The sequence below is a fragment of the Tamandua tetradactyla genome, chromosome 8 (genome assembly GCF_023851605.1).
Source record: "Tamandua tetradactyla isolate mTamTet1 chromosome 8, mTamTet1.pri, whole genome shotgun sequence".
In the NCBI taxonomy this organism is placed as follows: Eukaryota; Metazoa; Chordata; class Mammalia; order Pilosa; family Myrmecophagidae; genus Tamandua; species Tamandua tetradactyla.
Genome location: NC_135334.1, coordinates 34,108,072 through 34,128,856, shown reverse-complemented (window position 1 = coordinate 34,128,856; position 20,785 = coordinate 34,108,072). Strand labels below are relative to the sequence as shown.

General features: G+C 38.2%; 1 protein-coding gene across 2 annotated transcripts in view; it reads right to left on the bottom strand.

The window, feature by feature from the left end:
- Positions 1–3,538: 3,538 nt before the first annotated feature.
- Positions 3,539–20,785, bottom strand: part of SLC35F2 (solute carrier family 35 member F2) — a 74,271-nt gene continuing 57,024 nt past the window's right edge. For both annotated transcript variants that reach the window (XM_077113072.1, XM_077113074.1), the window contains exons 4-8: positions 18,565–18,724; positions 17,384–17,540; positions 16,807–16,859; positions 16,004–16,158; positions 3,539–4,522 (exon numbers count right to left, since the gene is read on the bottom strand). In XM_077113072.1, the coding sequence (XP_076969187.1) occupies positions 4,337–4,522; positions 16,004–16,158; positions 16,807–16,859; positions 17,384–17,540; positions 18,565–18,724 (711 nt within the window). In that variant the 3' untranslated portion in view covers positions 3,539–4,336. The remainder of the gene's footprint in view (positions 4,523–16,003; positions 16,159–16,806; positions 16,860–17,383; positions 17,541–18,564; positions 18,725–20,785) is intronic.

Genomic DNA, 20,785 nt, shown 5'->3' with positions numbered 1-20,785 from the left:
TGATGATTGAACAATGATATAGCTTTCACAATGAGACTCTGTGAATGTGAAAACCTTATGTATGATGCTCCTTTTAGCTACTATATCAACAGAAGAGTAGAACATATGGAATAAAAATAAATAATAGGGGGAACAAATGTTAAAATAAATTCAGTTTGAAATAGTGGTGAATGAAAGCGAGGGGTAAGGGGTATGGTATGTATAGTCTTTTTTTCTCTTTTATCATTTTATTGCTTTTTCTGTTGTCTTTTTATTTCTTTTTCTAAATCGATGCAAATGTACTAAGAAATGATGAATATGCAACTATGTGATGATAATAAGAATTACTGATTGTATATGTAGAATAGAATGATATCTAAATGTTTTGTTTGTTAATTTTTTTAATTAATAAAGTTTAAAAAAAAATAATGCCTTGCAATTTGATCATCCCTTTTCTTTTGTTCATGTTACCGATTTTACTATGTCCATAAGGACAGATAGTGGCAGGTTTTGTCATTGTTTTACTGTAGAATAGTGGCTAACAGTGCAAGCTAAAGGCAGATAAGGATGCAAACTTGGTAAAGTTTCTTAATTTCTTTAAGCCTTCAGACAGTCTTTGGTTTGTGCTGAAATGAATTGTTAATTAGGTAAATTAGCAATATGAAGCAGTAGGTAGACCTCAAATCCAGCATTTTAACAGAACACATTTTTTCCTATATATTGACACCTCAAACCAACTTTTGAAAGCCCTCTGGTGCCATAACCAAGAATAGTGCCTGACTTGATTGCTCAATAAATATATTTTTGATTGAATGGATGAATGATGCTGCTTGCCAACCAACAGTTTATTTCCAGTGTGGTCCCCATTGAGCATGGAAAACCATGGCCACCAGGAACAAAGAAGGTTACATCCGAGGTCGGGGAGGGGGGTTTCCCATAGAAATTCCAGTTGTTAGTCCTGCAAGTCCTCAATCTCACACTTGTATACAGACTTCACCCTCGTCAGGGGCGGGCAGTGAATGATAATCGCTTTAGTGTGTGGTGATTATATGAAGCCATCTGAATGCATGTTTATAGTTAGCTGGAGCCAATAATTGTTCAAATTGATATATATATATATATGTTTTCAATTGCTCTCAAGTCTCCCCCCTTTCTATCTAAATTTCATTCTCCAAAAGTGTCTGCATTTAAAAATAAGATTGTTAGAAGAAAGTAATATTTAAATGAAGGAATAAGATGCATAACAAACTTTGGGGCATCAAGTCCTACAGGTTAATACATAGAAGAGCAGGTAAAATGTTGCAGTTCTGAAGTAACTTTGCTTTCCTAATACCCATTTATATCTTGCCAGACTTCTCAAAACACCCTTTATGTGACTATGGGAAGACTGCATGTTCAGCATTACTAATTTCCTCATAAATACTTTGCCTTTTAATCAGCTAAGTGGCTATCTGCTGACTTTCCTTGATTTATTGTTATCTTTTGAGGGCTCAAGATACGTCCAGATACTAAGTGATTAAATGTGGATGAAAATGGCACATCACCATAATTCTGATGGAAAAGAGAAGCGTGACTGGGCATACATAAGACCTTGCAGAGACGAACAGACACTTTCTTAAGAGGGCAGTCTCCAGAGTTGCAGTGAAAACTGCCATATACAGCCAGCTTTTACACAAAAATCTTCACAATTCCTCTCATTTGGAATATATTTGCTGGCTCAGCAGTTCCACAGAAACTGTACCCCCCTTAGGACTCACTGTCTTAAGAACCAGTGCAGACTTTAGGCTGCTGGCTAAATTGAAGATTACAATTCTGGTTTCTGTTTTCATGTTTATCACCAAGCTCCGTGTGACCTGGGGAGATGGGTGTTTCAACTTTTCTGAGGCCCTGCTTCTTCAACTGGTAATCAGATATCATAATGTCCTCTTAAAGGACACACACATACACTCTAAAGAGACATTGTGAAGGTGCTATAAAATGAAAGACAATTATGTTACACTTCTTTGGGCTGCTGCAGTCGGTAAAACGCCACCTGCTGGAAACGCCACCGATACTACCTATCAATTCTATGAGAGGCTGCTGTCAGAAAGGTGAGACATAACTGCCTTTCCACGAAAGGGAAATTAGTTTCAAAATACAAACAATGAAAAATGGCGTCAGCAAACTCCCTCTTCTTACAGCATTGTCACAGTCCAGTCGCAAAATTTATTACATACTATACAACATTTAGGAGCAAACTAGCAACTTTTTTATACTATTCAGGTTTTTGTGGGTTTTTTTAATGGTATAAATCTCTACCAAAAATACAGAAAAATCAACATTGTTCTAAAAGACTTAAAGATTGACAGGAGGTTCTCAACCTAAGAATATGCAAATGTTTGAAAAGCTTGTATGCAAGCCAGATGTTTGAGATACATTTCTACATGGAAGTGACCTTATGCAGGCTGGTTAAACTGTGCCAGCCCTCACAAATACGCTTAAACTAGGATGCATAGCCCTGCAGTATGATTGTTTAATGGTTGATTGTTACTCATAGTTTTGCTTGTTTGGGACACTGAATTCTGACTTTTAACATGGGATTCCCCGGTTTTAACTCCTTTCCCCCTCTCCTGAGGCAAGGGGGAAGATAGGATTAAGCGGATGGGTGGAAAACAGCAGAGCAGATTAGGATTATTTGCTAACTACGTGTATCTGCATAAAAGGTCTTACTTCAGGTCAATTTCTCATGAGACGAATTGGGACCTGAGTCAAATGTTTATTTAATAAACACCCTAGAGGTAAAATGATCAAAGGGCTAGAAAGATAGGGGGTAAAAAAGGCCACTGCTAACCTGGAGGAGCTCAGCCTATGGTGAGGGGCACACAAGCACTTCCATCAGTGCTAAAAGGAAGATATAAAAAATACAAGCTGAGAGCCTGTGAGGTTTAAGAGAGGCTTCAGAGAAAAGGTAAAATTTGAGCTGATCCTTGAAGGACAGTAGGATTCTGCTGCCTAAGATTCTCTCCTTCAGCTCTACCACAATATACTCTGGTTTCTTTTTTTTTTTTTTTTGCATGGGCAGGCACCAGGAATTGAACCCCGGTCTCTGGCATGGCAGGTGAGAACTCTGCCACTGAGCCACTGTGGCCCACCTAAAACCCACCATGGCCTGCCCTGGTTTATTCTTAAACAAGTCTTCCCCAAAAGGTCAAACATTTTATAATGACCTTTTTCTCTCACAGACAATCATTAATAGGTGGGAGTGATAACCAAACAATTGAAAAGCCTATTTTAATTGGATGCAAAAATGCAAGATAATCTCACTTGAAACAGTGAAAAATAAAAAAAAATTAGTAAATTAGGATTGAAAAATGTTTATTCTTGCAAATGATCTGTGAGCTTATTCTGAATTCTCCTCCGTCCCAGCATGGCCTCCCATAGGTAGGTTTGCCTCACCTTAGAAAAGACTGGGTCTGAAAGAGTTGGATATGAAGAAATCTTGAATGTATTAAGTCATTTAAAATCCACAAGGGCAACTGGTTAATCCAAGAAACCACCGAGTGAACATTTTTTCCATGAATTCAAAATCTTTTAATAATATGAACATTTACTCTCAATTTCTTTATTGTATTTTTACCAAAATAATAATAATAATAATACATCCAGAGTTTTCTCAAAGTGGCATAGTGATGGTTGATATTATTAGGATGCTACATATTAATACTTCGTATTGAAGTATCATAAAAATCTCATGGCACATTACAAATATTCGATAAGAAGTAGCATAGTATCCTCTTTTAATAACTGGGCTTATTGTATTCCAGCTTCTATGCAACTCTCACTTGTATCTCAGGATTTCTCAATGCTGCCCTCTTGTTGTCTCGCCCCCTAACCCCCACCATATGCAATCAGTCACCAGGTCTTACCTGTAAACTAAGGGCTCCCAGACCTGTGGTCAGGATGAAAACCAGAAGCCTTCAACAGAAGAAATCTACTCCAGAACCACCTTGGATGGCCTCCTGTTCCTGTCCATCCAGCCCCGCCTGGACACTTGCTTTCAGGCTATCCCCCATGCAGCTTCCACTGTGCCTGAGATCCCAACATGGGGCCCACCCGCACCTTATCTCCCTGACACTAACAAGTGCTGGTCCTCAAAACACACAGAAACGATCCTCACCTTGGGTTCTTCTTTATTTTTACTTTCGGCTCATTGCTTTGTGTTTCTTTCTAAAATCTAACCACTGGATCCAATCCAATGCTGCAGAGTATTTACTCCAAGTCTGATCATTTTTCAAGTGTCCCCCAGCAGTCAGCGGGCTCTGCTTTATCCTGGTGGCAGCTCCCAGTTTGCCAGGAAGACTGTGTGTGCCTTCTTCAGCTACAAGACTGCAGAGTGGGACTCCTGGAGGTTCTCCTCAATCTTCAACCCCAGGTTGTCGATCCCAATGCAGGTGACAGGTGGCACACTGCTTTCGGCTGGCTCCGCCGTGCGGGTCGGGGTGGAGCAGTACAGAATAAATCCCACCATGATGATGGTGAAGGACAGGATGTAGAGCCCTGAAAACTAGCAGAAGAGAAAAAGAAGGTGTGGATTGTGCTCCTTCTCCTGCACATCTTTCCTGCTGCCTTCTGCCAACTGGACTTGGAAGCTGACCTCCTCACAATCTTTTTTTTTATAAAGTTGCCTAAGAAGATGCTGGCATCCCAAGCCTCCCATGGATACTGTGAATGTATGGGCCCTGGTGACACCACTCGGCAAACTGGCCAACTGGATCCTTGGATCTCTAGGGGAAGGGAAAACTTTACCTTTTCCTGTGAGAATCCAACTTCAATCTACTCTGCAAAACTAGTCCTATTTACTGGAGAGAAAGGTGAGCATGGATTTTATGAGAGCACAATTTAGACCCTAGGCAGAGCTTACAATATTAGTATGAGACAGAGGAACATACAGCCTAAAAATATAATGTGGATATACAGATGTGACATCTCAACAACCTCTCATAAATGTTGTTCCAATAAAATTAATTATTTCAAAGTTTAAAAGTTAGCCTGTCTCTTAAGGCAAGTGTTAACTGGTAAAATATATAGTAAACTGAGAAGACTCGGACTTTTAGACCTGGAAAGAGCCTAAAACGTTATTTTTCAGAAGAGCCTAAAGCCCAGAGGTTACTGGCATAAGGACAACCACAGGGAATGGAGCCCTGCAGGAAGCATTGCGTACATCATCATTCTGATGTGCCATACGACGGAAGGAGATTTTGATGACCTTCCCCAAACTGCCCTGTTTCAGGACTGTAAACAATGACCCAGAGGAAAATGCAATGAAAAATGAACACTAGTGCTCTGGGTATTGTGCTGGTTTGAAAGGATATATGTCCCCTAGAAAAGCTATGTTTTAATCTAAATCCCATTTCATAAAGGCAGAATAATCCCTATTCAATACTGTATGTTTGAAACTATAATCAGGTCATCTCCCTAGAGATGTGACTTAATCAAGGGTGGTTGATAAACTGGATTAGGTGATGACATGTCTCTACCCATTTGGGTGGGTCTTGATAAGTTTCTGGAGTACTATAAAAGAGGAAACGTTTTGGAGAATGAAAGAGATTCAGAGAGAGCAGAGAGTGCTGCAGCACCATCAAGCAGAGTCCACCAGCCGGTGCTTTGGAGATGAAGAAGGAAAACACCTTCCGGGGAGCTTCATGAACCAGGAAGGCAGGAGAAGAAGGTAGCAGATGATGCCATGTCCACCATGTGCCCTTCCAGATGAGAGAGGAACCCTGACCATGTTCACCATGTGCCCTTCCAGCCAAGAGAGAAACTGTGACTGTGTTTGCCATCTGTCCTCTCACTAGAGAGAAACCCTGAACTTCATCGGCCTTCTTGAGACAAGGTATCTTTCCCTGGATGGATAACTTTGATTGGACATTTCTATAGACTTGTTTTAACTGGGACATTTTCTTGGCCTTAGAACTGTAAACTAGCAACTTATTAAATTCTGCTTTTTAAAAGCCACTCTGTTTCTGGTATATTGCATTCCAGCAGCTACCAAACTAGAATAGGTATTTTTACTGAAACGATATTCTGATATACTCCAAATTTTTTTTTATTAATTAAAGAAAAAAAAGAAATTAACACAACATTTAGAAATCATTCCATTCTACATATGCAAGCAGTAATTCTTAACATCATCATATAGATGCATGATCATCATTCCTTAGTACATTTGCATCGATTTAGGAAAAGAACTAGCAAAACAACAGAAAAAGATATAGAATGTTAATATAGAGAAAAAAATAATAATACTAAAAAAAGACACAAACAAACAAACAGACAAACAAAACAAAAAAACCTACAGCTCAGATGCAGCTTCATTCAGTGTTTTAAAATGATTACTTTACAATTAGGTATTATTGTGCTGTCCATTTTTGAGTTTTTGTATCTAGTCCTGATGCACAGTCTGTATCCCTTCAGCTCCAATTACCCATTATCTTACCCTGTTTCTAAGTCCTGTTGGTCTCTGTTACCAATGACATATTCCAAGTTTATTCTCGAATGTCGGTTCACATCAGTGGGACCATACAGTATTTGTCCTTTAGTTTTTGGCTCGACTCACTCAGCATAATGTTCTCTAGGTCCATCCATGTTATTACATGCTTCATAAGTTTATTCTGTTTTAAAGGTGCATAATATTCCATCGTATGTAAATACCACAGTTTGTTTAGCCACTCGTCTGTTGATGGACATTTTGGCTGTTTCCATCTCTTTGCAATTGTAAATAACGTTGCTATAAACATTGGTGTGCAAATGTCCGTTTGTGTCTTTGCCCTTAAGTCCTTTGAGTAGATACCTAGCAATGGTATTGCTGGGTCATATGGCAATTCTATATTCAGTTTTTTGAGGAACCGCCAAACTGCCTTCCACAGTGGTTGCACCATTTGACATTCCCACCAACAGTGGATAAGTGTGCCTCTTTCTCCGCATCCTCTCCAGCACTTGTCATTTTCTGTTTTGTTGATAATGGCCATTCTGGTGGGTGTGAGATGATATCTCATTGTGGTTTTGATTTGCATTTCTCTAATGGCCAGGGACACTGAGCATCTCTTCATGTGCCTTTTGGCCATTTGTATTTCCTCTTCTGATAGGTGTCTGTTCAAGTCTTTTTCCCATTTTGTAATTGGATTGGCTGTCTTTTTGTTGTTGAGTTGAACAATCTCTTTATAAATTCTGGATACTAGACCTTTATCTGATATGTCATTTCCAAATATTGTCTCCCATTGTGTAGACAATGTAGACAAAGGCTGTGTAGACAGCCTTCCTGTAGAAAGACAGGAAGGCTGTCTTTCTACCTTCTTGATGAAGTTCTTTGATGCACAAAAGTGTTTTATTTTGAGGAGTTCCCATTTATTTATTTCTTTCTTCAGTGCTCTTGCTTTAGGTGTAAGGTCCATAAAACCGCCTCCAATTGTAAGTTTCATAAGATATCTCCCTACATTTTCCTCTAACTGTTTTATGGTCTTAGACCTAATGTTTAGATCTTTGATCCATTTTGAGTTAACTTTTGTATAGGGTGTGAGATACGGGTCCTCTTTCATTCTTTTGCATATGGATATCCAGTTCTCTAGGCACCATTTATTGAAGAGACTGTTCTGTCCCAGGTGAGTTGGCTTGACTGCCTTATCAAAGATCAAATGTCCATAGATGAGAGGGTCTATATCTGAGCACTCTATTTGATTCCATTGGTCGATATATCTATCTTTATGCCAATACCATGCTGTTTTGACCACTGTGGCTTCATAATATGCCTTAAAGTCCGGCAGCGTGAGACCTCCAGCTTCGTGTTTTTTCCTCAAGATACTTTTAGCAATTTGGGGCACCCTGCCCTTCCAGATAAATTTGCTTACTGGTTTTTCTATTTCTGAAAAATAAGTTGTTGGGATTTTGATTGGTATTGCATTGAATCTGTAAATCAATTTAGGTAGGATTGACATCTTAACTATATTTAGTCTTCCAATCCATGAACACAGTATGCCCTTCCATCTGTTTAGGTCTACTGTGATTTCTTTTAACAGTTTTTTGTAGTTTTCTTTGTATAGGTTTTTTGTGTCTTTAGTTAAATTTATTCCTAGGTATTTTATTCTTTTAGTTGCAATTGTAAATGGGATTCGTTTCTTGATTTCCCCCTCAGCTTGTTCATAACTAGTGTATAGAAAAGCTACAGATTTTTGAATGTTGATCTTGTAACCTGCTACTTTGCTGTACCCATTTATTAGCTCTAGTAGTTTTGTGGTGGATTTTTCCGGGTTTTCGACATATAGTATCATATCGTCTGCAAACAGTGATAGTTTTACTTCTTCCTTTCCAATTTTGATGCCTTGTATTTCTTTTTCTTGTCTAATTGCTCTGGCTAGAACCTCCAACATGATGTTGAATAATAGTGGTGATAATGGACATCCTTGTCTTGTTCCTGATCTTAGGGGGAAAGTTTTCAATTTTTCCCCATTGAGGATGATATTAGCTGTGGGTTTTTCATATATTCCCTCTATCATTTTAAGGAAGTTCCCTTGTATTCCTATCTTTTGAAGTGTTTTCAACAGGAAAGGATGTTGAGTCTTGTCAAATGTCTTCTCTGCATCAATTGAGATGATCATGTGATTTTTCTGCTTTGATTTGTTGATATGGTGTATTACATTAATTGATTTTCTTATGTTGAACCATCCTTGCATACCTGGGATGAATCCTACTTGGTCATGATGTATAATTCTTTTAATGTGTTGTTGGATTCGATTTGCTAGAATTTTGTTGAGGATTTTTGCATCTATATTCATTAGAGAGATTGGTCTGTAGTTTTCTTTTTTTGTAATATCTTTGCCTGGTTTTGGTATGAGGGTGATGTTGGCTTCATAGAATGAATTAGGTAGCTTTCCCTCCGCTTTGATTTTTTTGAAGAGTTTGAGGAGAGTTGGTACTAATTCTTTCTGGAATGTTTGATAGAATTCACATGTGAAGCCGTCTGGTCCTGGACTTTTCTTTTTAGGAAGCTTTTGAATGACTGATTCAATTTCTTACTTGTGATTGGTTTGTTGAGGTCATCTATTCCTTCTTGAGTCAAAGTTGGTTGTTCATGTCTTTCCAGGAACCCGTCCATTTCATCTAAATTGTTGTATTTATTAGCGTAAAGTTGTTCATAGTATCCTGTTATTACCTCCTTTATTTCTGTGAGGTCAGTGGTTATGTCTCCTCTTCCATTTCTGATCTTATCTATTTGCAACCTCTCTCTTCTTCTTTTTGTCAATCTTACTAAGGGCCCATCAATCTTATTGATTTTCTCATAGAACCAACTTCTGGTCTTATTGATTTTCTCTATTGTTTTCAATTTCATTTATTTCTGCTCTAATCTTTGTTATTTCTTTCCTTTTGCTTGCTTTGGGGTTAGTTTGCTGTTCTTTCTCCAGTTCTTCCAAGTGGACAGTTAATTCCTGCATTTTTCCTTTTCTTCTTTTCTGATATAGGCATTTAGGGCAATAAATTTCCCTCTTAGCACTGCCTTTGCTGCATCCCATAAGTTTTGATATGTTGTGTTTTCATTTTCATTCGCCTCTAGGTATTTACTAATTTCTCTTGCAATTTCTTCTTTGACCCACTCGTTGTTTACAAGTGTGTTGTTGAGCCTCCACGTATTTGTCAATTTTCTGGCACTCCGCCTATTATTGATTTCCAACTTCATTCCTTTATGATCCGAGAAGTGTTGTGTATGATTTCAATCTTTTTAAATTTGTTAAGACTTGCTTTGTGACCCAGCATATGGTCTATCTTTGAGAATGATCCATGAGCACTTGAGAAAAAGGTGTATCCTGTTGTTGTGGGATGTAATGTCCTATACATGTCTGTTAAGTCTAGCTCATTTATAGTAATATTCAGATTCTCTATTTCTTTATTGATCCTCTGTCTAGATGTTCTGTCCATTGATGAGAGTGGTGAATTGAGGTCTCCAACTATTATGGTATATGTGTCTATTTCCCTTTTCAGTGTTTGCAGTGTATTCCTCACGTATTTTGGGGCATTCTGGTTCCGTGCGTAAATATTTATGATTGTTATGTCTTCTTGTTTAATTGTTCCTTTTATTAGTATATAGTGTCCTTCTTTGTCTCTTTTAACTGTTTTACATTTGACGTCTAATTTGTTGGAGATTAGTATAGCCACTCCTGCTCTTTTCTGGTTGTTATTTGCATGAAATATCTTTTCCCAACCTTTCACTTTCAATCTATGTTTATCTTTGGGGCTAAGATGTGTTTCCTGTAGGCAGCATATAGAAGGATCCTGTTTTTTAATCCATTCTGCCAGTCTATGTCTTTTGATTGGGGAATTCAGTCCATTAACATTTAGTGTTATTACTGTTTGGATAATATTTTCCTCTACCATTTTGCCTTTTGTATTATATATATCATATCTGACTTTCCTTCTTTCTACACTCTTCTCCATACCTCTTTCTTCTGTCTTTTCGGTTCTGACTCTAGTGCTCCCTTTAGTATTTCTTGCAGAGCTGGTCTCTTGGTCACAAATTCTCTCAGTGACTTTTTGTCTGAGAATGTTTTAATTTCTCCCTCATTTTTGAAGGACAGTTTTGCTGGATATAGGAGTCCTGGTTGGCAGTTTTTCTCTTTTAGTAATTTAAATATATCATCCCACTGTCTTCTAGCTTCCATGGTTTCTGCTGAGAAATCTACACATAGTCTTATTGGGTTTCCCTTGTATGTGATGGATTGTTTTTCTCTTGCTGCTTTCAAGATCCTCTCTTTCTCTTTGACCTCTGACATTCTAACTAGTAAGTGTCTTGGAGAACGCCTATTTGGGTCTAATCTCTTTGGGGTGCACTGCACTTCTTGGATCTGTAATTTTAGGTCTTTCATAAGAGTTGGGAAATTTTCAGTGATAATTTCTTCCATTAGTTTTTCTCCTCCTTTTCCCTTCTCTTCTCCTTCTGGGACACCCACAACACGTATATTTGTGCGATTCATATTGTCCTTGAGTTCCCTGATACCTTGTTCAAATTTTTCCATTCTTTTCCCAATAGTTTCTGTTTCTTTTTGGAATTCAGATGTTCCATCCTCCAAATCACTAATTCTATCTTCTGTCTCTTTGAATCTATCATTGTAGGTATCCATTGTTTTTTCCATCTTTTCTACTTTATCCTTCACTTCCATAAGCTCTGTGATTTGTTTTTTCAGTTTTTCTATTTCTTCTTTTTGTTCAGCCCATGTCTTCTTCATGTCCTCCCTCAATTTATCGATTTTGTTTTTGAAGAGATTTTTCATTTCTGTTCGTATATTCAGCATTAGTTGTCTCAGCTCCTGTATCTCATATGAACTATTGGTTTGTTCCTTTGACTGGGCCATATTTTCAATTTTCTGAGCGTGATCCGTTATCTTCTGCTGGCATCTGGGCATTTAGTCAGATTTCCCTGGGTGTTGGACCCAACAGGTTGAAAGATTTTTCTGTGAAATCTCTGGGTTCTGTTTTTCTTATCCTGCCCAGTAGGTGGCACTCATGGCACACATTTGTCTGCGGGTCCCACCAGTAAAAGGTGCTGTGGGTCCTTTAACTTTGGAAAACTCTCGCCGTGGGGGTGGGTCGCCAGCCGCCGCAGCCCGGGAGAGCGCCTGTCCGAATTTCCTAGTCGGCCTGGGCGCCAAGCGTGGCGGAAGGGCGCCAGCCGCCACGGCCCGGGAGAGTGCACCGTTCCCAGCCAGACCGGGGAGTCACGTGTTTGGTAGGGACCCCGGTCACTGTTCTCCGCGGCCTGGGGATTTCCGATCCAATTCTCTCAGTTGGTCCGGGGGGCCGCGCGTGGTGGGGGCACCAGCCGCCGTGGCTTGAGGGGACCGCCTGCCCAATTCTGCCAGCTGGCCCGTGAAGGAGGAAGGGAGGTACTCCGCCCCACCCGGGGAAGCCCGCGCCCCTCGGCGATCTCACCGGAGCGGGTTCTCTCAGCCAGTCAGCCGTTCCAGGATGGGGTACACTGTCTTTTTTATCTCTGTCGTGGCTCCGGGAGCTGTTCTGTATCGTTTCTACTCCCCTAGTAGCTGTTCTGGAGGAGGAACTAAGATCCGGGCGTCTTACTAAGCCGCCATCTTCTCCGGAAGTCCTCATACTCCAAATTTTAAATAAATTATATTAAATACTTTGTATATTTGCTCTTATTTGAATTGGGCATCCACACAAAAAGTTCAAATATAAAGAAGTTAAATTACACTTGTTTTAAGTAGCCTGGTGAATAAAGCACATAGAGACAGAGTAGCTAAAAACTGACCAAGAATGGCATCATAAAATTGAGGGAAACCGTGAAGCATAATAAATGTGCAATTAAATGTGCAGGATCATTTTTCTTTTCTTGGAAGCAAACCCAACTTATGAAAAGTCCTGCTAACCTGATTTTAAAATTAAAAATGGGGGTGTGATCTTTTAATCAAGTCAATAAATATTTTTAAATTGGCTTGGATTTTATAGTTATACACAATAAAAAATAATGCTAATAAGGGAATGATAGAAAAAGCAATGAGAAGATGGAATTGGGGAGGGGAAAGTAAAAGAAGATTCTGGAAACTAGAGAAAAAAAGAAGCAAGGTTCTCTTTCAAAGGCGAAGAGAAGGAAACACGAAACAGGTTTTTGAAGTGAGTATTATGTAGACTTATAGTCATATCCAGCTGTGTATTTCTGGGGGAGGGGCACCATTGGTGTTGATATGTTTATTATTTTAGAAAGGCTCAATTACTTCTTAATCTTAAACCTTCAGAATGACTTAAGGATAGAATAGCCTCAGCCCTCCACCAGGTAGGAAAGTCTTCGCTGGGTTCAGTGATAATATGAAGGAAGTATGTCTGATGCTTAGCACAGTGCCCTACATATAGCTGGTATTTAATTAGTGTGGGAAAAATAATAATAATAACTGAGAGAATATTGGAAGTTATGGCTGTTTAGAATATAGCCCTAAATTTTTCAAGTTAGTATTATAAGAAATAATCAAGCTGTCCTATAAAATATGTACTTTTACCTGTGGACAAATCCATATAACTTGTTCAAAACATGTCCTATTACTTTGGTAGCTTTTAAATGTTCAAAAGAAAAAGTTTCTTGTCCCTCTAGAGAAGGCAGGTTAAATTAAATGGAAGCACCTATATTACAAGGGAGAGGACCTAAGGGAGTGAAGTAAGTCTCCTGAATTTACCGGGTTTCATTTTATTCTACCCTTTGTGTCTGAAAGTATACAGGAAGCTTCTTGTGGCTACTCTGTTCAGTAAATGTTTATTCAAGATCAATTCCAGAGGAATCAAAGTACTTAAGGCCTGACACCGATGAGTGAAAAAATTTTAAAGCCTCTTTTTCAACTGTCTGCTTCAAACAATCAGAGCCAAAGTTATTTTAGATACTACAGTTTAAAAAATTTATGGCTTATGATTCTGTCCTTAAACATTACTTCTAAAAATGCTAGGTATCTTCTTCATGCTCTGAAATGTTTCCTATCTCTATAATTTACTCTGAAGGTCAGAGCAGACCTGCCCTTTGTTTTATATGTCTTGAAATGGCCTTTGACCAAAAACAATAAAATCTAATCTGAGTGAGCTGCTAGACACATCAAGAACAAAGATACAAAAAAAACAAAGAAAGGACTTTACAGGCTTTAATGTTCTGATTTGAGAATAACAGTTTAAAATCATGTGGCAAAAAAATGTCATGAAAGGGCTTTTTCATATTAAAGGTAAGAGCGGCTAAAAGAGTAAATATTTAGATTACGGGAGTTTAGAATAGCTAGGTAATGATAAGAAGTGTTCTTTTGTACTTAGAAGCTTTTATTTCTTTAATCTTTTATCTCCCTTAGACATTATTTTACTTAGGAGGGAAAAGTAAAAGCTAAACTACTATAAATCAAAAATAAAAAGCTAAACTACGACTAAATCAATATATTTGGTTTAAAAAAAAAAGAACAGGTGGGGGGGTCATATGTTATACTATTGAGCTCTTGGGTTTCCTTTGAGTGTGAGAAGCTCTCAACTGGCCTTGAGCTACAGTAAACACATGATCATCCCCTGGTAGTGGCCACCTGAATTGCAAGCACATCACCATGTAACTGATTTACCTCCTTAAGGCCAACTTGACAACCCTGCTCTCAGAGGGAAAAAAAAAAATCAGGGACCGTAAGGACCACTTTTCTGAGTCACTTTGTCATCTGTTGCTTTTTTAGGATGCTACTAAAAAGCTTTACAAATACTCTTTAGTTCAGGAATACTTTAACCAGCAAGTTTGCAAAGATAACAGCTAGTTCCTGATACATGTAACATTGCAAGGAAAAAAACATTTATGTTCCTTAAGCAGAAATTTCTGGGAACTTAGCTTAATGTATCAATAATTCAAGTAGGCATAGTGAGCTCATGGCTGATTCCTGGGAATAATATAAATCAGTGTCCAGAGTTCTTGCCTGGATATAAAATTTTACAAGGACAAGGAAGTATAGTTCATATACCCATCAGCTATTTAAGGTAAAATTATCAACAGCCAACATCCCAACTATCTGCAGAAACGACTGTAGGGAAAAATAGTGTGCAAGGTCAACAAATATTTACTGAAGGTAAATTAAGGAAAGACAGATTTCTAAGGCAATAGTTCTCAAAGGGTGGTCTGGAGAACCCTGAGTTCATAGATCTTTCAGGAGATCTATGAGGCCAAAATTATTATCACAGCAATACTATGAAGTTATTTTCCCTTTTATTTTCTTACAAGTGTAAAGTCCTGTATGACATGTAATATCACAAGTCAGAATGAAGAAGCAGATGTGTGAACCCAGTTATTTGAAAGAAATTTTCAAAAATGTAAAACAATGCCACTCTTCTCAATAATTTTTATAAAATTATGTTTTTTAATAAAAATGTTTTCATAATGGATTAATTCCCTGATGACAAACTATTTTTTAATTTCTCAGTTTAATTTCTGATATGGTAAATAAATTGGATATAAGTCATTGGAGTAAGTCTCAATCATCTTTAAGAGCATAAGGGCCAAAAAACATGAGAACTACTATCCTGGGAGTTTCCAAATTATATGTGAAATGGAAAAAAATCGACTTACGTGATTCTCTCTGAAATATGAGACTTTAACATGATAAATGTATAAGCCTGAGTTTCTCATCCTAATAATGGAAATAGAGGAAAGGTGTTGTAGAAAGAAGACTGGACTGTAAGATGAATAAGATTTAATCTTGACTTTACCATTAACCAACTGCTGTCAAAGAGTGAGCCACTCAGCCACACAAAGCCTTGCTTCATTTCTCATCTCTAAAATGTGCTGGTTTGATGAGTAATTCAAGGGAAGGTGCATCAGACTGTCTGGGGAGACCATTTTTTCAGACTGTACAGATTCGCTCTCCTGCCTCTCTTGAAGACACTGATACATTCCCTCCCAGCTCCCTTGAGAATAACTGCATGGAACAGGAGCTGCTGCTGCTGGGAACAGGTTACACCTACGAATGCTAAGATGCTGTGGAGACAGAAAAAGGCTGAAAAAAAAATCACGGGATTGAATTATGTCTAAGGTCCCTTCCAGATATAAAATTATTATCAAGGATGGAGCCATTCCAATCATTGCATGCATGGTAATGCACCCGTATCTCCTCCCTTTCCATCAGGGATTCCAGGCCTTTTGCCTGTGTACCAAAACAAAGAGAGTGAACAGAAAAGCTCAGAGCAAGTAGGCTAGATTAGATGGTCCCTCAAATAGCTTGTTTATCATCTGGCATTTAGCATTTCCATAAGCTAGTGTCCTGGGCCATTCCATTACAAAGAGAAAATCCGTTGTCTTCCACCCTATTGAAAAACCCCTGAAGGGGCAATTCTTATTTAGAACAATTTTCTAATTCAGAAGAAGTGAAGACTGTCCAATGGAACTTTCCCCAAGAGGAGGCAGTTTTTTTCAGGGATCTGGAATCTTGAAGAAAATTGTTACTGCTTTTAGAACTAGCAAGTGTTCATTTTTTAACAGGGTCTATGTGCTTACCTTATAGTCAAATAGAAAGAGACCCAAAAAAAGGCTGTAGAGGTCAGCTGTAAGGATACCCAGGTTGACAGAAGTGGCACTAGTGACTTTAATCACCAACGGCATGAAACTGTATAGGCAAAACATGCAGAGGGCAAATGCCACAAACAGCAGAGCTGTGAAAAAAACAGAATATCAAATATTATAGGAAGAAACAAAAGGCAACAGGGCTGAAGGCTTTGCTACCATATAAAACTCACTGATCTTTTAAGGGATTATCTACAAAGCATTCCTATCATAAAAACAAAGGTAATAGCATTGCAAATAAGAGATAAAAAGCTCTCTGGAAAATAATAATAGTAACAAGTTTTAATGGAGATGAGGAACTTCCAAAATCCAACAGTGTTGGATAATCAAAGCCATGAAGTTTTGCATGTGGTATGACTGCGTCAGTGGCTCTCATCAGCCCATGCTATCCACTCCCTTAGCACAGAGTGATGCCCCTGATAAAAGGTCAATTACAGTGGAATCAAGGTCATACAGATCTGTTTGAAAGCTGAGCATGACTAGAGGTCAGCCATACTGAAAATTCCTAGTAAAGAAAGGCTTTTCCTGCAGGCAAAGATTAAGAATTAATTTCTGTGAGGTTCATATACAAACTCTTAAAGAAAACTCAATATGCGCTACTATCACTCTGTGTATAATGAATTACAATGTGATTTTACAAAGATGCTTAAGCTTTATCAAAATAAAGTATTTATTTCTTGGTATGTGTTTCTGTCAGTTAAGGGATACTCATTAAAAACAATTATTCATTTACATACCGATTTTCCAGTCCCAGTGAATGCAGGCAATATTCTTATATTCCACGATCAATCTAAGATTAAAAAAGAGGTCACAGAGAGATCCACATACTAATTTTTATTATAAGCATTTTAGTTTCTGTATTATATAAGGAATTATATTGCCTTCTAAAATTTTTCTTCAGGTTATAAAAATAGCTTTAATAAAGATGACAAAGAATAAAAGCAAAGAAGCCCCTAAAACTATTTTTCACTTCCTTAGGGCACTTCAATAGTAGTCAGCTATAAAGGGAAAATATGGCATTATGCTATCCCTGTGAAAAGCTGATGAAGTTAATGTGTTAACATTTTCTGGGAGTGAAAAGGAAGGTCCTTGTTGGCCATGCCTCTACCACATTTTGAGCAGGAACCCTCAACATCACACAAGTACAAGAAAATTAAGACCAATTCATGGCATTTTGACAATCCTCTAACAGATATTCAGCAAGTTAATAATTGCAAATGTGAATTTGGACTAAAAAAATTAATTTTAGTAGTTGTAAAGCACTTATCTATGATACGTTTGCTTATTTTGTTTTAAATAAAGTTTTAGTCTTACAGCTGTAGGCCGCTGATAATCGTTCCAAACAGGCCCACCATTCCTAAAAACTCCTGTCTGCTCAGTTTCTTCACAATGTATTCTTCACACACATTAGAAATGGCATAGAGGGAGGCTCCAAGGAGGACCAAGATGTCGCCGACCAGCACATCACTACCTACAGGGAGACAAACCACAAACAGGAAATACACTGTCACAACAGGGGAACCTCTAGCTTGCCCCAGGAGTTTATCTGGCTTGAAGTCATTTAAGTAAGATTTTATGGGACAATACTGAGACAACTGAAAAAATGGGACTAAAAAAAAAGATTTTATGGGAAGAGTGACCCTGATTTCTAAAATGTAAAGTCTTATACTTTTCACTTTCTGGCACAAAATTTTTCATATTTTCACTCCTCTGGAGCTAAAAGACTGGTAGATGGTGGCATATACCACAAGGCAAGACTTCAGAAAATGATCCTATGATATGATAAATTAATGAATAGAGGGACAAGTCAGTTTGAAAACTAATGGGAAGGAAGCTGTGTTCAAGGTAGTTTCCTCTCTCAGTCAAAGGAGACACTGAAGTCATTTGAGGATTTGAATTCATAGACCTTATTTGGGTTTCATGCTACCAAGTATATGAACTGAAGCAGAAAGAACAATAAAGTGTTTTCAACTACAGTCTGACTTAAAAAAGGTCATCCTGTAGGTTAGGCAGTGGTGGCGCAGTGCAGAGTTTTCGCCTGTCATGATGGAGACCTGGGTTCGATTCCCAGTGCCTGCCCAAGCAAAAAAACAAACAAAAGAAAACAAAAAAGGTCATCCTATGAACACAAAGTCTCTTTTTTGACTAAAAACAGGAAACCAAGAAAGTACAGTAGTTTTCCTAGTAACTAATTAAAATATTTGAACTAAAAGATCATTGCAAATATATAAAGAAAACTCTTGCTCATGAGATAAAACAAAAATACTTAGTATGGCAAAAAGGAGCAAGGATTGTAGGCGGGTATAAACATAAAAGTTGCTTTGTGGTAGTGGTTACAAAATACCAGAAACAAGTAAATCTGAAAATAAATTTTACTATATAGTTAACCAGGACAGGTTTTCTGCCTTTTACTGTACCTTTGCAAATAAAAGCAAAAACATGAGCCAACCCTTTTTTTTCTGCAACTGAGCCAGAAACAAGTAGCATAGTCTTACCTGAATTGTCTTCCCTTCCTGCTAATATGTCTGCACCAACCATGGTTCCAACACCTAACAGACAAACAGCCACAGCGATGAAGTGGACTACTCTGTATCTTGCATAGAGAATAAACCACGAGAGAGCCATCAACACAGGAATGCCAAAGCAGTCCAAAAGCTGCATGGACAGAGAAACGAACAGGCTAAAACATCTTACATTAGTGGGGGGAAAAAAGAGAGTAATCGAGTAATAATGGGAATCAGCATTTATTGAAGATTTATTCTGACCAGCCCTGTACTAAGTGCTTTGCCTGGAGTAACTCATTTAGCCCTCACAACAACTCTATGAGATTGGAACTACAGTAAGGAAGATGAAAGCACAAGTAAAATGAGCGGCCCAAAACCACACAGCTAAAAAGAGGGAGAGCCAGGCACAGAACCCAGGAATATGGTCCCAGGACCTGTGCAATTTACCTTCACACTCCCAGCTGTGTTTACCCTTAAATCCAGCAAGCAAACTGTCCTTGCATGCATCCATTCACTCAGTCAACAATGTTTATTAAGTACCTTGCGTGTGTGAGGCACTGTTATAGGAGCTGGGAATTCAGAGATGAACAAAACAGATATAAGCCCTGTCCTGAGAAGCATGCAGATGGTTAGGTAGACATAGAATAAATAATTACACAACTGGATATTTAACTGCAATTGGACTAAAGGCAATTAGAAGTGCTCCAAAAAAGTATAGGTTATTATGAGAGTGTAACCCACATCATCTTCCCAGCAAAGTGTCCAACCCACTATGTGAGACGCATACTTGCTCACAGCAAATCGTGTTTCTTCTATCACCTGTTGATCTTGGGTCCAAAAAATACCTGCTACAGCCCTGCTATCACCAATTGGAAAGGCAGGGGCATAAAGAAAGTCAAAAATTATACACACCCCAAATTATTTGCAAGATAAGAGAAAAGAGATTGTACTCAATTCCTAAATATACAGTTTTTTTTTAAGAGTACATCAAAGGATAAAATACATTTCTTACACTAACAATGTTCCTAAAACTGCTGAGTTATTGCTCACCTGGTTCTATTTTTTAGTTTTTTTATTGTGAAAAACAACACATATACAAAAAAAAAAAGCAAGAAACTTCAAAGCACATAACAACAACTAGTTGCCAAACAGATTTCAGAATTTGGTATGGGTTACAATACCACAATTTTAGGTTTTTACTTCCAGCTGCTCTAAGATACTGGAGACTAAAAGAAATAGCAATATAATGATTCTGCAATCATACTCGTTTGTTAAATCCTACCTTCTCTGTATAACTCTAACATCACCTTTGATCTTTCTAGCCCACTCTTTAGGGGTATTTGGGCTATGCCATTCTAACTTTGTCAAGTTGGAAGGGGCTATCAATAATATGGGTTAGGAAGATGGAACTAGCTGATGTTCTGGAGAGACTGGTCCCTCTAAGTCTCAGGTCTGTGGTCTGTGGACCCATCTGGAGGTTTTAGGTTTTTGGAAAGTTACCTAGTACATGGAAACTTTGTGGAATCTTATATAATACCCTAGGTGTTCTTTAGGATTGGCAGGAATGGTTTTGGTTGGGGGTTGGCAAGTTATGAGAACACCTGGTTCTTTTTTTATCTTGTTCCTGTATCTGTTTAATCTTGGATAAGGTCAGCCCCTAAATCTCCAGCGGCCCCTTAATCCTGTCCACAGTTGTTTACTGATAGCTTTTTATTGTGATGTCATTGCTGGAGTCAGACATGACATGTGTGGGAATGGGCACCTTGCCTTGCTATTTATTCCAGCTGAAGAACTCTAATCTCCAAAGTGCTTTATGGAGTCTTGCCTGAATAACAAACCATTAAATGATGCAAATTATAATAGCCTCTCCCAAGAGACATCAGCAAGCTCAAGCCATAATGACTTAACAAAGTCTAAACTACATTCTTTAAACAAAAAGATTTTAAAAATAAAATAAAATAAGCAACTCCACAAACTACCACAGAGTCCTCCCTATCCTCAAATTGCGTCTTAAAATCAAGCTTAAGTTTGCTCTATTTTTAACATGTTTTGGTACCTACTTGGGAATAAGAGGCCAAACAAGAGTTGCCTGTTTGAAAGAGCTCTGGTGGCTTCAGGCCTGACCTGCTATGATCTCCAGCCAGTCGCTCTCTCCAAGTCAAAACAGGAAAGAAGGAGACCAGACTAAGTGATTTCACAGGTCCCTTCCTAC